This window comes from Molossus molossus, unplaced genomic scaffold, assembly GCF_014108415.1.
Source record: "Molossus molossus isolate mMolMol1 unplaced genomic scaffold, mMolMol1.p scaffold_m16_p_10, whole genome shotgun sequence".
NCBI lineage: Eukaryota > Metazoa > Chordata > Mammalia > Chiroptera > Molossidae > Molossus > Molossus molossus.
Window position 1 is genome coordinate 84,200,720 of NW_023425345.1, and position 15,552 is coordinate 84,216,271.

At 36.8% G+C, this 15,552-nt stretch overlaps 1 protein-coding gene across 1 annotated transcript in view; it reads right to left on the bottom strand.

The window, feature by feature from the left end:
- Nucleotides 1–15,552, bottom strand: part of CEP290 (centrosomal protein 290) — a 101,058-nt gene that overhangs the window by 56,872 nt on the left and 28,634 nt on the right. Inside the window, exons 18-23 of the mRNA XM_036251095.1 lie at nt 14,258–14,342; nt 7,833–7,975; nt 4,030–4,194; nt 3,499–3,648; nt 1,328–1,443; nt 70–172 (exon numbers count right to left, since the gene is read on the bottom strand). Coding sequence (XP_036106988.1) covers nt 70–172; nt 1,328–1,443; nt 3,499–3,648; nt 4,030–4,194; nt 7,833–7,975; nt 14,258–14,342 — 762 coding nt within the window. The remainder of the gene's footprint in view (nt 1–69; nt 173–1,327; nt 1,444–3,498; nt 3,649–4,029; nt 4,195–7,832; nt 7,976–14,257; nt 14,343–15,552) is intronic.

Sequence of the window (15,552 nt, forward strand, 5' to 3'; positions counted from 1 at the left end):
TTACTTGTTGAATCTAGCTATCTTAGTTTGTATAACATCGTATATTGATTTTAAAAGTATTTTACTTACATTATATTCTTTTACTTTTATAGTATCTTGTTGAATTTGACTCTCAAGTTTTTTCTTTTCCTCTTTCATTGTTTCAGATTCTGTCTTCCAGGTCTCCTTTTCACTAAAAACAAAAGAAAATAAAAAACGACAATATGGTAAACCTAATAAAATATTTAACTGCAGAAAGAGACATTGTAGCTACTCAGTACCTAATAAAATAAGTCAAAATTCTATTTAAAAAAGATTAAGCCTGGAAGTTATATCTTTATTTAATAAATGCTAGGTAAAAAAATTATTTTATCAAATCATTTTCATTATTCTGTGAATCATCACTCTACAATTGTTACAATATAACAACTGCTGCTGAATCTTATACACATTTTATTAAACATAACTCTGGACATCAAGTCTCAATATTCTGACCGTACTCTTACATTTCAGTGTTAAATACTTGCAAAATATTTACAACACAAACAAAATTAGGAATCATTGTTCTTAAAAGAAGATGTGCCAGACACTGTTGCAAACTGAGAGATACCCCACGGTCACCTGCAGTCAGTTTGGCAGAAACTAATTATGCTGTCCTTCTCTCTCTCACTGAATGTTTAAGACTTGGCTAGCTCCTTAGCTCAATTCTGGCTAATAAGATCTAAATCACAGTCTGCCAGAAGCCTGTGGAAAAAAAGTTTTATCCAAAAATAAAAAGTTATGTGGAAAAAATGCTCCTCTTCTTCACTGGGCAAAATGGTTCCAATTTCCTCGAACTCCTGTATCTATTTTATAACTACAGTAGCAGATAGTATGACCTATCCTATAATTAGCTATGGGTTTCTTGTTAGATCAGATAATAATCACCCTTAGTGTTTAAATCATCTTTCATTAGGTATTCTAATTACTACTAAGAAAATTATTCTACTGGTATGAATGGGATGGCAGAGACAACAGAAAACATTAGTTCCCTATGAAAATATGAATTATTATGATGGTAATGATGACAAATGATGCCAATGGCCGATACAAAGTATTCCTATGTGCCATGACATTTACAAAATATGTTCATATCTGAGCATATTCAGAGAACTCACTTGTTTCATAACACCCCAGTGAAAAGGTATTACTACCACAGAGTTGTATAGATACTAAACTGAAACACAGATAAAGTGGAAAAATGAAGAAGGGGGAAATGATAAAACAAAATATCTAAATATGTTGCTATGTTCATCATTAACAAGAATATGCTGCAATTATATTTATAAAATTTTGCCAACACTTATACCTTAGGTATTCTTTATATAATAAACTTTGTTGATGACGAATTACTGCAAATTTTCTGTTATAGTCTTCAAGAGAATCTTCTAAATCCTTTAACGTATTTTCTTTGTATTCTAGTTCCTAAAAATGGGTTTAGAAATAGGGTGGGTTTAGAATGAAAAAGCTTCAGAATACATTTTCAATTTGAAGGGAGAATCATGTTCTGGCAGATTATAGATTATAGACAACTACATAAAGGAGAACAGTCATCATAAGCAGCACAGATCATTTCTATGATTATTTTGAACATCTTAGTTTAAGGCATATGGAATAAGGCAATATGTGTACAAGAGAAATACTATAAAACTGGTAAAATGAATTTTATCATATATGATAGTCACAGTAACCACACAAATGATCAGATGCAGTAGTTTCATACCCCTCCAGGCACTCAGCCCCACGGACCCTGCTGTGAACAGACATGCCTCCACTCGAATTAGCCTTTCCAATTAATTCTTTTCAAAGATGAAGAACTGAGATTTAGGAGATTAAGTAACTAGCTCAACATTAAAACTCATTAGCAGTACCCTTAGCAACCATTTCCCAAGCACATATGCGGAGCTTGGTGCCGGGTTCTTTAAATACATGAAGTTGCAACACTAGAGGTCAGGTCTGCCTGACTCCAAAGGCCTTGCTACTTCCTCACTCTGTGCTGCCTCAGGACTGAAGTCCAAGTACCTGTTCACCACTTTGAACAGGTTTATTTTCAGATTCCCAAACAGTTACATAAAGATAAGAAAATCAATTATGCCATTACTTGTTGATAGCGTCCCTATACTGCAGAAGAATGAGAGAAACCATAAAGAATGCTAAAATTATGAATTTAAAAGTAATTACAAAGTGATGTTCCAATAAGTAGTCAAGGTTGGCCTTCCCTGATAACACATACATTTCAATATTTAGAAAAAGATTAATTAATGTGACTTCCAAATTTAAAACAAGAATTTCATCATCTTAACTTAAGTATATCAGGAACGGATTATCTAGAAAGAGAAACACAAGTGCTTATAATAAAAAACACGTTCTCGTTTCTTTTGAACACATTTTTGTAGTTATACTGTAATGTATGTAATGTTATGTATATCCACACCTCAAATGAACTAATGAAAAGCATCGTTCATTAGGCCATTCATAATGACCATGATGTAGACGGCAAAGCTGAGAAACAAACAGAGGGCAAGCAGTGCACATTCTAACTTGCTGATGGATTAACTAACACTTTACATGGTAAAGGAAAGAAAGAGATAAGAGAGAGTTTAGTTTAAAAGCTTTATCTTGCATTTGAGAAAAAAGGAAAAATTTTAATCATCACATCAAAAAGCAGTGTCAGACTTTATTTATTTGAATTGCCTTTCTAACCAGCAACAAATAAAAGTGCTCACTTCAGCCCTGGCTGGGTGGTTCAGTTGGCTGGAGTATCATCCCATACACCCAAAGGTTATGTAGGCTCAATATCCGGTCAGGGCATATACCTACATCGTAGGTTCAATATCTGGTTGGGGCGTGTATAGGAGGCAACCGATCGATGTTTCTCTCTCACATCGATGCTTCTCTTTTTCTCTCTCTCTAAAAAACCATATTCTTAGCTGAGGATTAAAAAAATAAAATAGCCCGGCCAGTGTGGCTCAGTGGTTGAGCATTGACCCATGCACCAAGAGGTTACCAGTTCGATTCCCGGTCAGTGCACATGCCCAGGTTATGGGCCCGATCCCCAGTGTGGGGAGTGCAGGAGGCAGCCAATCGATGTTCTCTCTCATCGATGTTTTTATCTCTCTCTCCCTTTCCCTTCCTCTATAAAAATCAATAAAGAAAAAAATTATGAAATAAATAAATAAAATAAATACATAAATAAAAGTGCTCTCTTCATTTATGCATTACTACCTTAGAGCAGCCACACAGTATTCCACCTGTAAATCACATGTTCCTTGTGAATAACACCCATGTAAACAAGATGTGTCAGCATGCTTCTCATGCAGATAAATGGAATACATTGATTTTATTCATAACATTCCACCTAACATCAAAATGCATTAAGATATATCTCTGTTAATATTCTAAGAACTCAAATAGGTGAAGACTAAATTTAAAAATATACTACCAACTGTTTTTGTTATTAACTTGTTAAAATTTTAGTACCTGTAAAATATGTATTAAATATTCATTTAGAGAATTAATAATATTGGCACTAGATGGTGCTATTCCATCAGGTAAGTCTACTCCTTTAAAAACAACATTTGATCCTTTTGATTGCCGTAAAAGACTGGTTTCTTTTTCAAGATGATCTATCTGGAAATAAAGAATTCAAAAATAAGAATCCCATCTCTTACACCCATAGGAAGACAAATTTAAAAACAGTAAATTACACTTCCACTGAATACTTTTTACAAGTAGATATATAAATGCCCTGCCCAGAATTAATTAAACCATAATTTAATTTCTACTTAGAAATGCCTTAGTATACACCTAGAATTTTTGTATTCTTTTATATTATAAGGCACTTAATTGTATATGAAAAATCCAAATAGGTGTTTTCTTAATGATGAAAGAATTAATTCAAGGGGCATTTTCTATTTTCTAATATAGGAGTCATTTCTTAAAAAATTAAAAGTTTTATAGTAAACCTATGTTCAATGCTTAGCATTATCATTAATTTGATAAAATTCTCACCTTTAAATTTGCTTTTGCCAACTGCTGAGAATAATTTATAGCCTCCTTCCGAGCTTCCCTGAGCTCCTGTCTTAATTCTTCATTCCTTCCCGTAAATTGATCAACTTGGGCTTTCAAATGGAGATTGGCATCAAAGATTCCTTCTGCATTCTTTGATTCTATAGCCTAAAATATTTAGATTATATTGAAGAAATGTGGGGGAAAAAACAAAACAAAAAAAAACACCTAAAAGCATAATTTAAAAATCTACGTTTTAATAAAATTCACATTTAAGCATTTCACTCTTCCCATTGCCATGTATAATAACAAAATGTGCCAAGTCTCTTTCTTATTTATGAATTTAAACTTATAAAGCTCTATTTTAACTTACATCAGGATTGCCAAGAATAGTAGTTACGTCACTATAACAATGAATAAACATCTAGCCAATCTTAGTAGACTGGCAGACTAGTAAAACAACTGAACAGGATATAAGATGACAAGGGTTCAATTCTCAACCAATCTCTTACTAGCTGGACAAGCAACTTAAATTTTTTATACCTTAGTTTACTTATCTCTAAAGAAGAGGAAATATTAGCTCTGTCAACTTCCCAAGGTTTTTATAAAGTCAAAATGAGATATGTAAGAAAATACTTTGAAACTATGCACACCTGAATTTAAAGCATGAGCAAAGGAATGAAATAGTTACTACATTCAGTTAAATTAATTTTTCACTGCTTCCTCTCCACAGTTGAAGCACACATGGGAACAAAGGCAAAGTATGACAACATATTATTAGCCAAGAGTGCTGGATAAGCAAAAATAATAACGTGTCAAATATTAAAATATCAAAGTGGCTTCACTGGTCCTATTTCTCCAACAATCATAAACCCATGTACACATCTACATAATATATACATATAAATGCATTTGGACTTTTACAAAAATTATATGGAATAAATGTGTTAAATGCAAAGTAAAGCTTCAAAAATGAAGGTTGAAGACAGAGTGGTAAGATGAGTAAAACCAAATGTGATCTCATACTCAGGAAGGTGAACTGGGGTTTAATTCTGGGCAGCAGATTTATAAAAGTAAGCCTTTACCCTAAGGAGATCACATCAAGACATGAAAGTAATAAGTTATACTAACTCAAAGAGGATACCAGGAAGACAGAAGTAGGTAGAACGGGATATTCTGATAGACAACAAAGTAGCCGAAGTTAGTTGTCTTGCTAAGAAATAGTAACCATGCACTCTACATGGCCTTTTGGTCTAATAAGATTAAGTTAAATTGCGACTGGGGCTCTGTAAAAAATCCTGTAACAACAGAAAGAGAACTGGAGTGCATAAGCCAGAAGTGTGACCTCAAGTGTCATTGATTCTAAAGATTTAACAGAGGAGATATTATTAGGCCATCTGTGAATTTCAGGCAGGGCATATATTTCAGAAAAAAGAATGACAACCTAGAATGAAAGCAAATAAAATCTATGGAAGCAGTGGTCCTAGGAAGGCCAGAAGCTGTCAAATGAAACAAAAGTCAACATTTCCTGGGATATTCATTTACTAAATAAAGTTTCCCTTGGAGAATAAAGTTTGACCTAAGTTACAGTATCAGTAGTGGGTAGCATTATAGACAAAAGATGTTCACATAAGAAAGCATGACAAATCATTTTAGACATTCAAAATAGCAGAGGCAAGAAAAGTCACCAACCAGAGAAAAAGAGTCACCAACCAGAGAAGAAAAGTCAGAATGAGTAACATAGAGAGGGAATAAACTAGTTCTCATAAATTATATTAAATGATTTTCCTGCCTCGGGAAGTTTTTATCATACCAGTCTCTCTCTTTCTCTCCCTCTCTTTGCTAGTAATATAGTGTTGTTAAAAAAAAGTTTTCAACTATTGACTCCTCAATGAATAATAAGAATTTATTTCAATTTAAATCAAGCACAAATTTGGGAAACAACATAAATGTGGTCCAGTTATATAAATAACATTAAAAATCTTAATCTAAAATGTATATTTTATTTGTTTATCTAATATCATTAATACTATGAAACTTTTAAGTCCTTATATAGTAAATACAAATTCAATATTATTTGAGGGTTAAAATATTTTTTGTAGCAAGGCTTAATTCTTTAAATATTTAAAATATTCTTACTATATTCTATTACACTTCTAGTTTTATGGCATAAGGTCCTAAGACCTACGCTCCCACAAGTGAATATAAAAACAACTACTTAAAGGTTCTAGAAAATGAACAAAAGCAAGCAGATTCTGGACAGGCTTGGAACTTTAAAAATGGGACCAGCAGGAGTGATCTGCCATTTCCAAGGCTTCACTCTGAAGGCAGCCTGCCGCTGCAGTGATCTGTCCACTTTCCGCCCCAGGAAACCAGAGGACAGAGCAGCCCGAAGGCACGGGAAAGTGAGAGGGCACTCCCAGAGAGAAAAGAGCTCGCGAGAGATATTTCCAAATTCTGTGTGAAAACTGTTAGGTCTCAGGCTGACTGTTAAAGCAGAAGAATGGAGATGACAGAGGCAAGTATCAGTGAACTTAAAGAAAAATCCATAGCAATTATACAACTGGAAGAACAAAAGATAAAATATTAGGAAAAAAATGAACAGAGCTTCAGGGACCTGTGGACAGTATCAAAGGGTCTAAAATGTTTCACTGGAGCCCTGGCTGGTGTGGCTCAGTTGGTTGGAGTGTTTCCTGCATACCAAAAGGTGGTGGGTTCGAATTCAGGTCAGGACACATAGCCAGGTTATGGATTCTGTCCCCAGTTAGGCATATGCCAGAGGCAGCCGATCGATGTTTCTCCCTCACATCGATGTTTCTCTCTCTCTCTCTCTAAAATCAATAAAAAAAAAAGAATTTAAAGAATACACCATCTCTTATAAAAATGAAATAAAATTAAAATAAAATGTTTCACTGGAGTTCCAGAGAGAATGGGGCAGAAAAGATAATTAAAGAAATTACTGGTGGGCCCTGGCCAGTTTGGCTCAGCGGTTAGAGCGTCGGCCTGCAGTCTGGAGAGACCCGGGTTCGGTTCCCGCTAAGGGCACGTACTTCGGTTGCAGTTTGTCCCCGGCCCTGGTTGGTCGTGCGGGTGGCAGCCACTCGATGTGTCCCTTCACGTCAATGTTTCTCTCTCTCTCCCTTCCTCTCTCTCCCTCCCACTCTATCTGTACAAAAAATGGAAAAATATCCTTGGGTGAGGATAAAAAAAAAAAAAGAAATTACTGGTGGAAAACTTCCCAATTGCGGGGAACAGCATAAGTAAACAGATTCAAAAAAAGCTCAGCAGCTCTGGCCGGTTTGGCTCAGCAGTTAAAGCGTCAGCCTGTGGTCCAGAGAGACCCGGGTTCGGTTCCTGCTAAGGGCGTGTACCTCGGTTGCAGTTTGTTCCCGACCTGGCTGCTCGTGAGGGTAGCAGCCACTCGAAGTGTCCCTTTCACGTCAATGTTTCTCTCTCTCTCTCTTCCTCTCTCTCCCTCCCGCTCTATCTGAACAAAAAATGGAAAAAAAATGTCATTGGGTGAGGATAAAAAAAAAAAGCTCAGCAAACTCCAAACAAGATACATATACACATATACAAATGCACATGTGAACACACCCAGACACATTATAGTCAAACTGGTAAAAACCAAATATAAAGAGAAAATTTTGAAAGCAGTCTCAGAAGAAATACACATTATGTACAGGGAACAATGACTCAAATGGCAGCAAATGTCTCATCAGCAACTAGAGAGACCAGTAGTCAGTAAACATCATTTAAGTAATGAAACAACAAAATGAAACCATTAATATAAAAAAATAACTTACATTAACTAGTCTTTCAAGACTAGGAATGATTAGAGATGTTTCTCCTCCGTTAATATCAGGATCTTTCTGCATTTCTTTAATAGCTTGTAATATTTCTTTCATACCTTCTTCAAGTTGTTTATTTTCTTCAACTAGTTCTTTTACTAAAATGACATATTTTTCTCATTGAATGAATAGATCTTTTCCACAATTTATACTATTCTATATAGATGACAAATAGTTTACACATAGTAAAAATAATCCATTTGTAAAATACAAATGCAAATAAATATACAAAAATGTTCAACTACAAATCCAATATGTGAATAATTAAGCTTAATGATACACTACCCTACCTATTGAAATCATACACATATACATATATCTCATAGCTCAAAGAAATATATCATAAGCATACTTTGCCTTCATTTTACATTAAATATTTTATTTTTATCTTTATTTATTTTTTTCTTCATTCACTTCAGCCTTTATTGTAAGAGTACTCTGCATCAGATACAGTGCCAGTCAACGATCTGACGTGGGAGCTGGATGGAGGAGATCAATGGGGAAAAAAGGGGGGAATATTTGTAATACTATCAACAATATAAATAAATTTTAAAAAGCGTATACAAAGACCTATGGTTTTGACCTGAAATTAATGAAATGCATTACAGATTAATAAAACAAATCAGCCCTGGCTAGTTTGGCTCAGCAGTTAGAGTGTCCACCCCTGGACCAAAGGGTTGCAGGTTCGATTTTGGTCAAGGACATTTATCTGGGTTGTATCCCAGGCCCTGGTTGGGATCAAACAGGAGACAACCAATCAATGTGTATCTCTCACATCAATGCTTCTCTCTCTCCCTTCCTCCCTCCCATTCTGTCTAAAAATCAATGGAAAAATATCCCCGGGTGAGGATTAACAACAACAATAATAATGATGATGAAATAAATGAATAAATAAATAAATAAATAAAACAAATCAACTTGACCTATGAGACTGGTATTAATCCTTTTTTCCCCCTTTTTTAAAATTTATTTTGTTACAGTTGTTTCTCCTTTTTCCCCACATTGACTTCTTCCTCCCTATCCCCTCCCACCCTGTCCCCAGTTTAGTTGTCTATGTCCATCAGTTATGCATATGTGTATATAAGTTCTGTGGTTTATCCCTTCTCTCCCCTCCCCCTACTGAGGAATGTCAGTCTGTATCCTACTTCTATGTCTCTGGGTCTATTCTGTTGATCAGTTTCTTTACTTCATTATATTCCAGAAATAAGTGAGATCATGTGATATTTGTCTTTCTCTGCTTGGCTTGTTTCGCTTAGGATAATAGTTTCCAGGTCCCTCCATGTCATCTCAAAGGATGAGATCTTTCTTTCTTATAGCTGCATAGTATTCCATCTTCTATATGTACGACGGCTTTTTTATCCACTCGTCTACTGAAGGGCACTTGGGCTGTTTCCAGATCTTAGCTATTGTAAATAGTGTTGCTATGAACATAGGGATACATATATTCTTTCTGATTGGTGTTTCAGGCTTCTTAGGGAATATTCCTAGAAGTGAGATCACTGGGTCAAATGGCAGTTCAATTTTTAATTTTTTGAAGTAACACTATATTGTTTTCCATAGTGGCTGCACCAGTCTGCATTCCCACCAGCAGTGTACTAGGGTCCCCTTTTCTCCACACCCTTTTCTCCCCAGTGCTTGTTGTTTGATGGTTTGTTGATGGCAGCCATTCTGACAGGTGTAAAGTGATACCTCATTGTTGTTTTAATTTGCATTTCTCTGATGATTAGTGACATTGAGCTGTGGCTAAGATCTCCAGTACTATGTTAAATAAGAGTGACGAAAGTGGACATACCTGTCTTGTACCCATTCTTAAAGGAAATGTTTTTAGTTTTTGCCCACTGAGTATAATATTGGCTGCAGGTTTTTCATATATGGACTTTATTATGTTGAGATATGATCCCTCTATTCCCACACTGCTGAGCGTTTTTATAAGAAATCGATGCTGGATTTTGTCTAATGCTTTTTCAGCATCTATTGATATGATCATATGGTTTTTATTTTTCATTTTGTTTATGTGGTGTATCACATTTATTGATTTGAAAAGATTGTACCATCCTTGCATCTCTGGGATGAATCCCACTTGGTCATGGTGGATAATTTTTTTTGATGTATTGCTGGATCCGATTTGCTAATATTTTGTTAAGGATTTTGGCATCTGTATTCATCAAGGATACTGGCTTGTAGTTTTCTTTCTTTGCAGTATCTTTATCCAGTTTTAAAATTAGGATTATGCTGGCCACATAAAATGAGATTGGAAATCTCCTGTCTTCTTGAATTTGTTGGAATAGTTTGAGAAAAATGGGTATTAGGTTTTCTTTGAATGTTTGGTAAAACTCCCCTGTGAAGCCATCCAGGCCTGGGCTTTTGTTTGCTGGGAGTTTCTTAATTACATCTTCAATTTCCTTTGTTGTTATTGGTCTGTTAAAGTTTTCTATCTCCTCCCGGTTCAGTTTTGGGAGACTATGTGTTTCTAGAAATTTGTCCATTTCACCTAGATTGTCCAATTTGTTGGCATACAATTGTTTATAGTCTGTTTCGAAGATCCTCTGTATTTCTGTAGTGTCAGTTGTTAATTCTCCTCTTTCGTTTCTGATTTTATTTGTGTTCTCTCTTTTTGTTTCTTGGTGAGTCTGGCTAAAGTTCCATCAATCTTGTTTATCTTTTCAAAGAACCAGCTTTTTGTTTCACTGATTTTTTGAACTGCTTTTTTAGTCTCTATATCATTTATTTCTGCTCTGACCTTGACTATTTCTTTCCTTCTACTTGCTCTAGGTTTTTCTTTCTATATCTTTAGGTTGTAGGGTTAGAGAGTCAATTAGAAATTTTTCTTGTTTCTTGAGGTAGACCTGTAGTGCTATGAACTTCCCTCTCAGGACTGTTTTCACTTTATCCCATAGATTTTATGTTGTTGTGTGTGTTCATTTTCATTGGTTTCTAGGAAGTTTTTAATTTCTTCTTTGATCTTGTTGGTAACCCATTCGTTGTTTAGTAACATGCTATTTAGCCTCCAAGTGTTTGAATGTTTTTGTGTTTTTGTTATAATTTTGTTCTAGTTTCATGCCACTGTCGTCTGAGAAGATGCTTGATATGATTACAATCTTTTTAAATTTTATAGACTTACTTTGTGTCCTAACATGTGGTCTATCTTTGAGAATGTTCCATGTGGACTTGAGAAGAATGTATATTCTGCAGCTGTGGGGTAAAATGTTCTGTAAATATCAATTAAGTCCAACTGATCTAGGTTGTCATTTAAGGACTCTACGTCCTTGTTAAGTGTTTGTCTGGAAGATCTATCCAGTGGTGTAAGTGAGGTATTAAAATCACCCACTATGATCATATTGTTATTGATCTCTCCCTTGAAGTCCTCCAGAAAATTTTTAATATATTTTAGAGCTCCCATATTTGGTGTATATATGTTTACCAGTGTTATATCCTCTTGTTGGATTGATCCTTTTAATATTATGTAGTGACCTTCTTTGTCTCTTATTATGGCCCTCGTTGTCAGATATAAGTACTGCTACACCAGCTTTTTTTTATTCTCCGTTTGCTTGGTAAATGTTTTTCCATCCCTTCACTTTCATCCTGTGTGAGTCTTTTGTTGTGAGGTGAGTTTCTTGTAGACAACATATATATGGGTCATGCTTTGTTATCCAATAAGCTACCCTATATCTTTTGATTGGAGCATTTAAACCATTTACATTTAAAGTTATTAGTGACAGATAGTTATTAGTTGCCATTTTTATTCTATGCCTGTGTTCTTCTTTCTCTGTCTCTGTTTCTTCTTCTTCTTCTTCTTAGAACAGTCCCTTCAGCATTTCTTGCAGTGCTGGTTTGGTGGTGGTAAATTCCTTTGTCTTTTTATTTATCCATAAAGCTCTTTATTTCTCCTTCAATTTTGAATAATAGCCTTGCTGGATAGAGTAATCTTGGATTCAGACCCTTGTCTTACATTACTTTGTACACTACATGCCACTCCCTTCTGGCCTGCAGCATTTCTATTGAGAAATCAGCTGACAGTCTAATGGGAGCTCCCTTGTAGGTAACTTTCTGTTTCTCTCTTGCTTCCTTTAAGATTCTTTCTTTGTCTTTAATGTTTGCCATTTTTATTATGATGTGTCTATCTCTGGGTCTTCTGGGGTTCATCTTGCTTGGGACTCTCTGTGTTTCCTAGACTTGTGTGACTTTTTCCTTCACCAGTTTAGGAAAGTTTTCTGCCATTATTTCTTCAAACAGGTTCTCTATTCCTTTTTCTGATTCTTCTCCTTCCAGTACCCCTATAATGCGAATATTGTTATGTTTTGTATTATCCCACAGCTCCCTTAAACTCTCCTCCTGCTTTTTAAACTTTTTTTCCATTTGCTACTCTATTTGGGTGTTTTTCTCTACCTTTTCTCCCAAGTCGCTGATTCAGTCTTCAGCTTTTTCTAATCTACTATTGAACCTTTCCAAGATATTTTTCATAACAGCTATGTCATTCTTTATTTCCTTTTGATTTTTATGTATAGCTTCTACCTCTTTTTTTAAGCTGAAGTGGTTCCCAGTGAGCTCTTCATAATTCTTATTAAGTTGCTTGTAGTTCTCACCAAATTGTCTGAGCACCCTTATAATCATTGCTTTGAATTCTTTGTCTGAAAAGTTGCTTTCTTCTAGTTCCTGTAGTTCCATTTCCGGTTATTCCTCTTTTTTTTTCATTTGGGTGTTGTTTCTTTGTCTCACCATTTTAGCAATCTGGTAGTTCTAAGTCTGGTGAGAGATGTTAGGATGTGTAGACAGGTCAGTGTGTGTCAATTAAGGCTGCTGTGCCTCCCAGCCTGTTTTGATGTATGGCTCCTCTTGTCTGCTGTGGGTCCTGGAGGGTTGACACCTGGCGGCTGGATTTAGTCTGTCGTGTAGGTCTTGGCTCGCCGAGATTCGCTGCTGCTTGGGCTGGGGCGCCGGTTTCTGCTGATGCTGCTAGGGATGGGTCTTAGCTGCTGATATGTGCTGCTGCTGCCAGGGGGTGCGCAGGTTTGTCTGATGCCCTGCTGGGGTGTGGGGGACCTGCTGGTATGTTGGTGGGGTATGTGGGGTTCCACTAGTACACTGTTGAGGTGTGTGGGTTCCACTGGCATACTGCTGGCGTTTGTGGGTCCCTCTGGTATGCTGCTGGGGTTCATGGGTTCTACTGGTGCACTTCCGGGTTCACGCGTCCCTCTGGTATGCTGCTGGGGTACGTGGTTATTGCTGGTGAACTGTTGGGGGACCCTGCTTCCTGGTGGGGCTCTGCTCCTGATCAGTCGCTGCTGGGGGCGAGTATCAGCTCCCCGTTCGCACTACTACTGTTGTTGCTGCTGTTGCTGCTGCTGCTGCTGCCTGGGAATGCTCTCAGGTCCCAATCCTTTACTGTTGTTGGAGGCTGAAGTTGCTCCGCACCTGGGATTTTGCTGCTGCTGGGGGAGGGGCTCCACTCCAGCTGTACTGCTGCAGTGGTCAGGGGCAGGTCTCAGCTACCCTAGTCCTGCTGCTTGGTCTGGGCACCACTCTTGATCAGTCTTTGCTGATGCGCTGCTGTAGGCCTGGAGCCTGGGTCCTGGACTGGGTGTGCACTGCCACAGGCCTGGGTCCTGGACTGGGTGTGCGCCACCATGGGCCTGGAATCTGGTGCCTATGGCTGCCCTGGGCCTAGAGCCTGCAGGCCTGAGCAAGCCACTGCTGCTGTTGGGGTTGGGACTTTGGCTCCCAGCTGGTTTCTGCTAGTGCTGCAGGCACCCACTGTGTGCTGACCGTGCCAACACAGTTGAGTCCACTGGACGGATGGTGCAGGGAGCTCTGGTGGACCCAGGTTGCTGGGCCCCAGCATTTCCCTGTTTCCTCCTCCCAGGGAAGACCCAGGATTCTCCAAAATGGCAGGGCCTCTCAGCCGCGCTGGGGAAAGTTCGCTGGCTTGCCGCTTACCACACAGCCTTCTGCTTTCTGTCCACAGCACAGGAACCTTCTGCCCCATGTCCCTGCACTGCTCAAGGTTGGTCTTCCATGCTCACATTCACTCACACTCTCTCTCACACTCTCTCACACACTCACACTCACCCATGCTCCAGTCCTGCCCGTTGCCATCTTCGCTCTCATATTAAATATTTTAAAAAATCTGTTTACTTCCATTAGAGAACAAAACAGAATAAAAGATTTATTTATAATCACAAAAATATTCAGAATATAAACATTCACTGACTATGAATATAGCAAGTCAAATGGATGAAGGAGAGAGACTAATGTTTATACCTTACGGAGGCAATTAAGGGTAAAATAGATTAGAAAACAGAGTGTATTAAAGTCCTTTCAGACCCATGATTGTCAGTATTGGATAAATAAGTATAGAAAAATAAGAGATAATAGTAACTTACATTTTTTCTGCAATTTGGCTATTATTGTTTTACTTCTTTCTAAATCTCTTTCCTTTTCAATTAGTTCTCTTGAAAGAAATTCACTCTGAATAAAACAAAGAAAATAAAGTTAATTATTTTACAAAAAAACACAATAGTTTAGCTTTGAAGTTTTAAGAAAGTTTGATCAACTGAGGTTTAACACACCTAATACAAGCTATAGAGACACAATAGCAGTCATACACATAAAATACAATCTAAATGGTAAAACAGCCAGGGGTCCTCCTCCCACCTTCTCCCTCCCTCCAACACCCATGGCAAAAAGCAAACAGATAGAATGAAATTTTTTTGTCTTAGTACCACAATCATCTCTTTTAATGTTCACACGACCTGTTCTGCCCGGCTTCTATGACATTAAAACCCTATTTCTGTATTTCTACCCTGTGCTTCCCTGATCAATAAATCCTATGTTATGATTTCATTCTGGAGAAATATTTAATAAATGAGGCAAAGTCAAGGAGTTCATATCAAATGTACTGCATTTTTAGATTTTTAAAAAACAGAACGTTCAAAAATTAATGTTAATGTGTAAACATTTTTAAAAATCTTATAATTACTCCTAGAACTTTGTTAGAAAAGTCATAAAAAAAAAAGTGATAATAAAAAGCAATCCCAGGAATACAATTTGGAGGAAAGCTCACCTGATATCTGAGAAATACTAGTTCTTGCCATAGCTGTTCTGCAACATTTTCAAGTGGATCTATCTGAGATCATTTTGATTGTGCAATAATAGGCACAGGGTCTGAAAAATGAACTTTAAGTTTACTTTTCAAAATCTCTGCCTGTAAGGGTACTTCACTTTTTCTTTGATCTTCTTTCAAACTGCTATCAGCATATTTTATTTGGCTATGAACCTGCTCATCTTCTGATGTTGCTACTTGTAATTTCTCCATCTCAGCTTTATTATCATGAATTTGACAAAGTACTGAAGATTTTTGCCTAACTGATAACTTCCACATTAAGTCTGAAGCTTGTAAAGATGAATTGCTTTTTTGTGTGAAATTTGTCTTCTCAGGTGCCTGATGACTTCCTGACACTTTCTTCATAGAGTCGTCGGAAAAAGAGTACAGGAAGTCACTTATTCCTTCATGACTCTCCCTACTAAATGTACTGACTAATGACTGCAGATTTCCTAAAGATTGTAGACATGGTGCTTTGAAAATCTCCCTTATTGTAATAGTTTCTGTAGGTGTATTATTATCATTTGCTTGTGTAGACGAATGTCTAGTTAAGGAGACAAAAGGATCCACTTCACT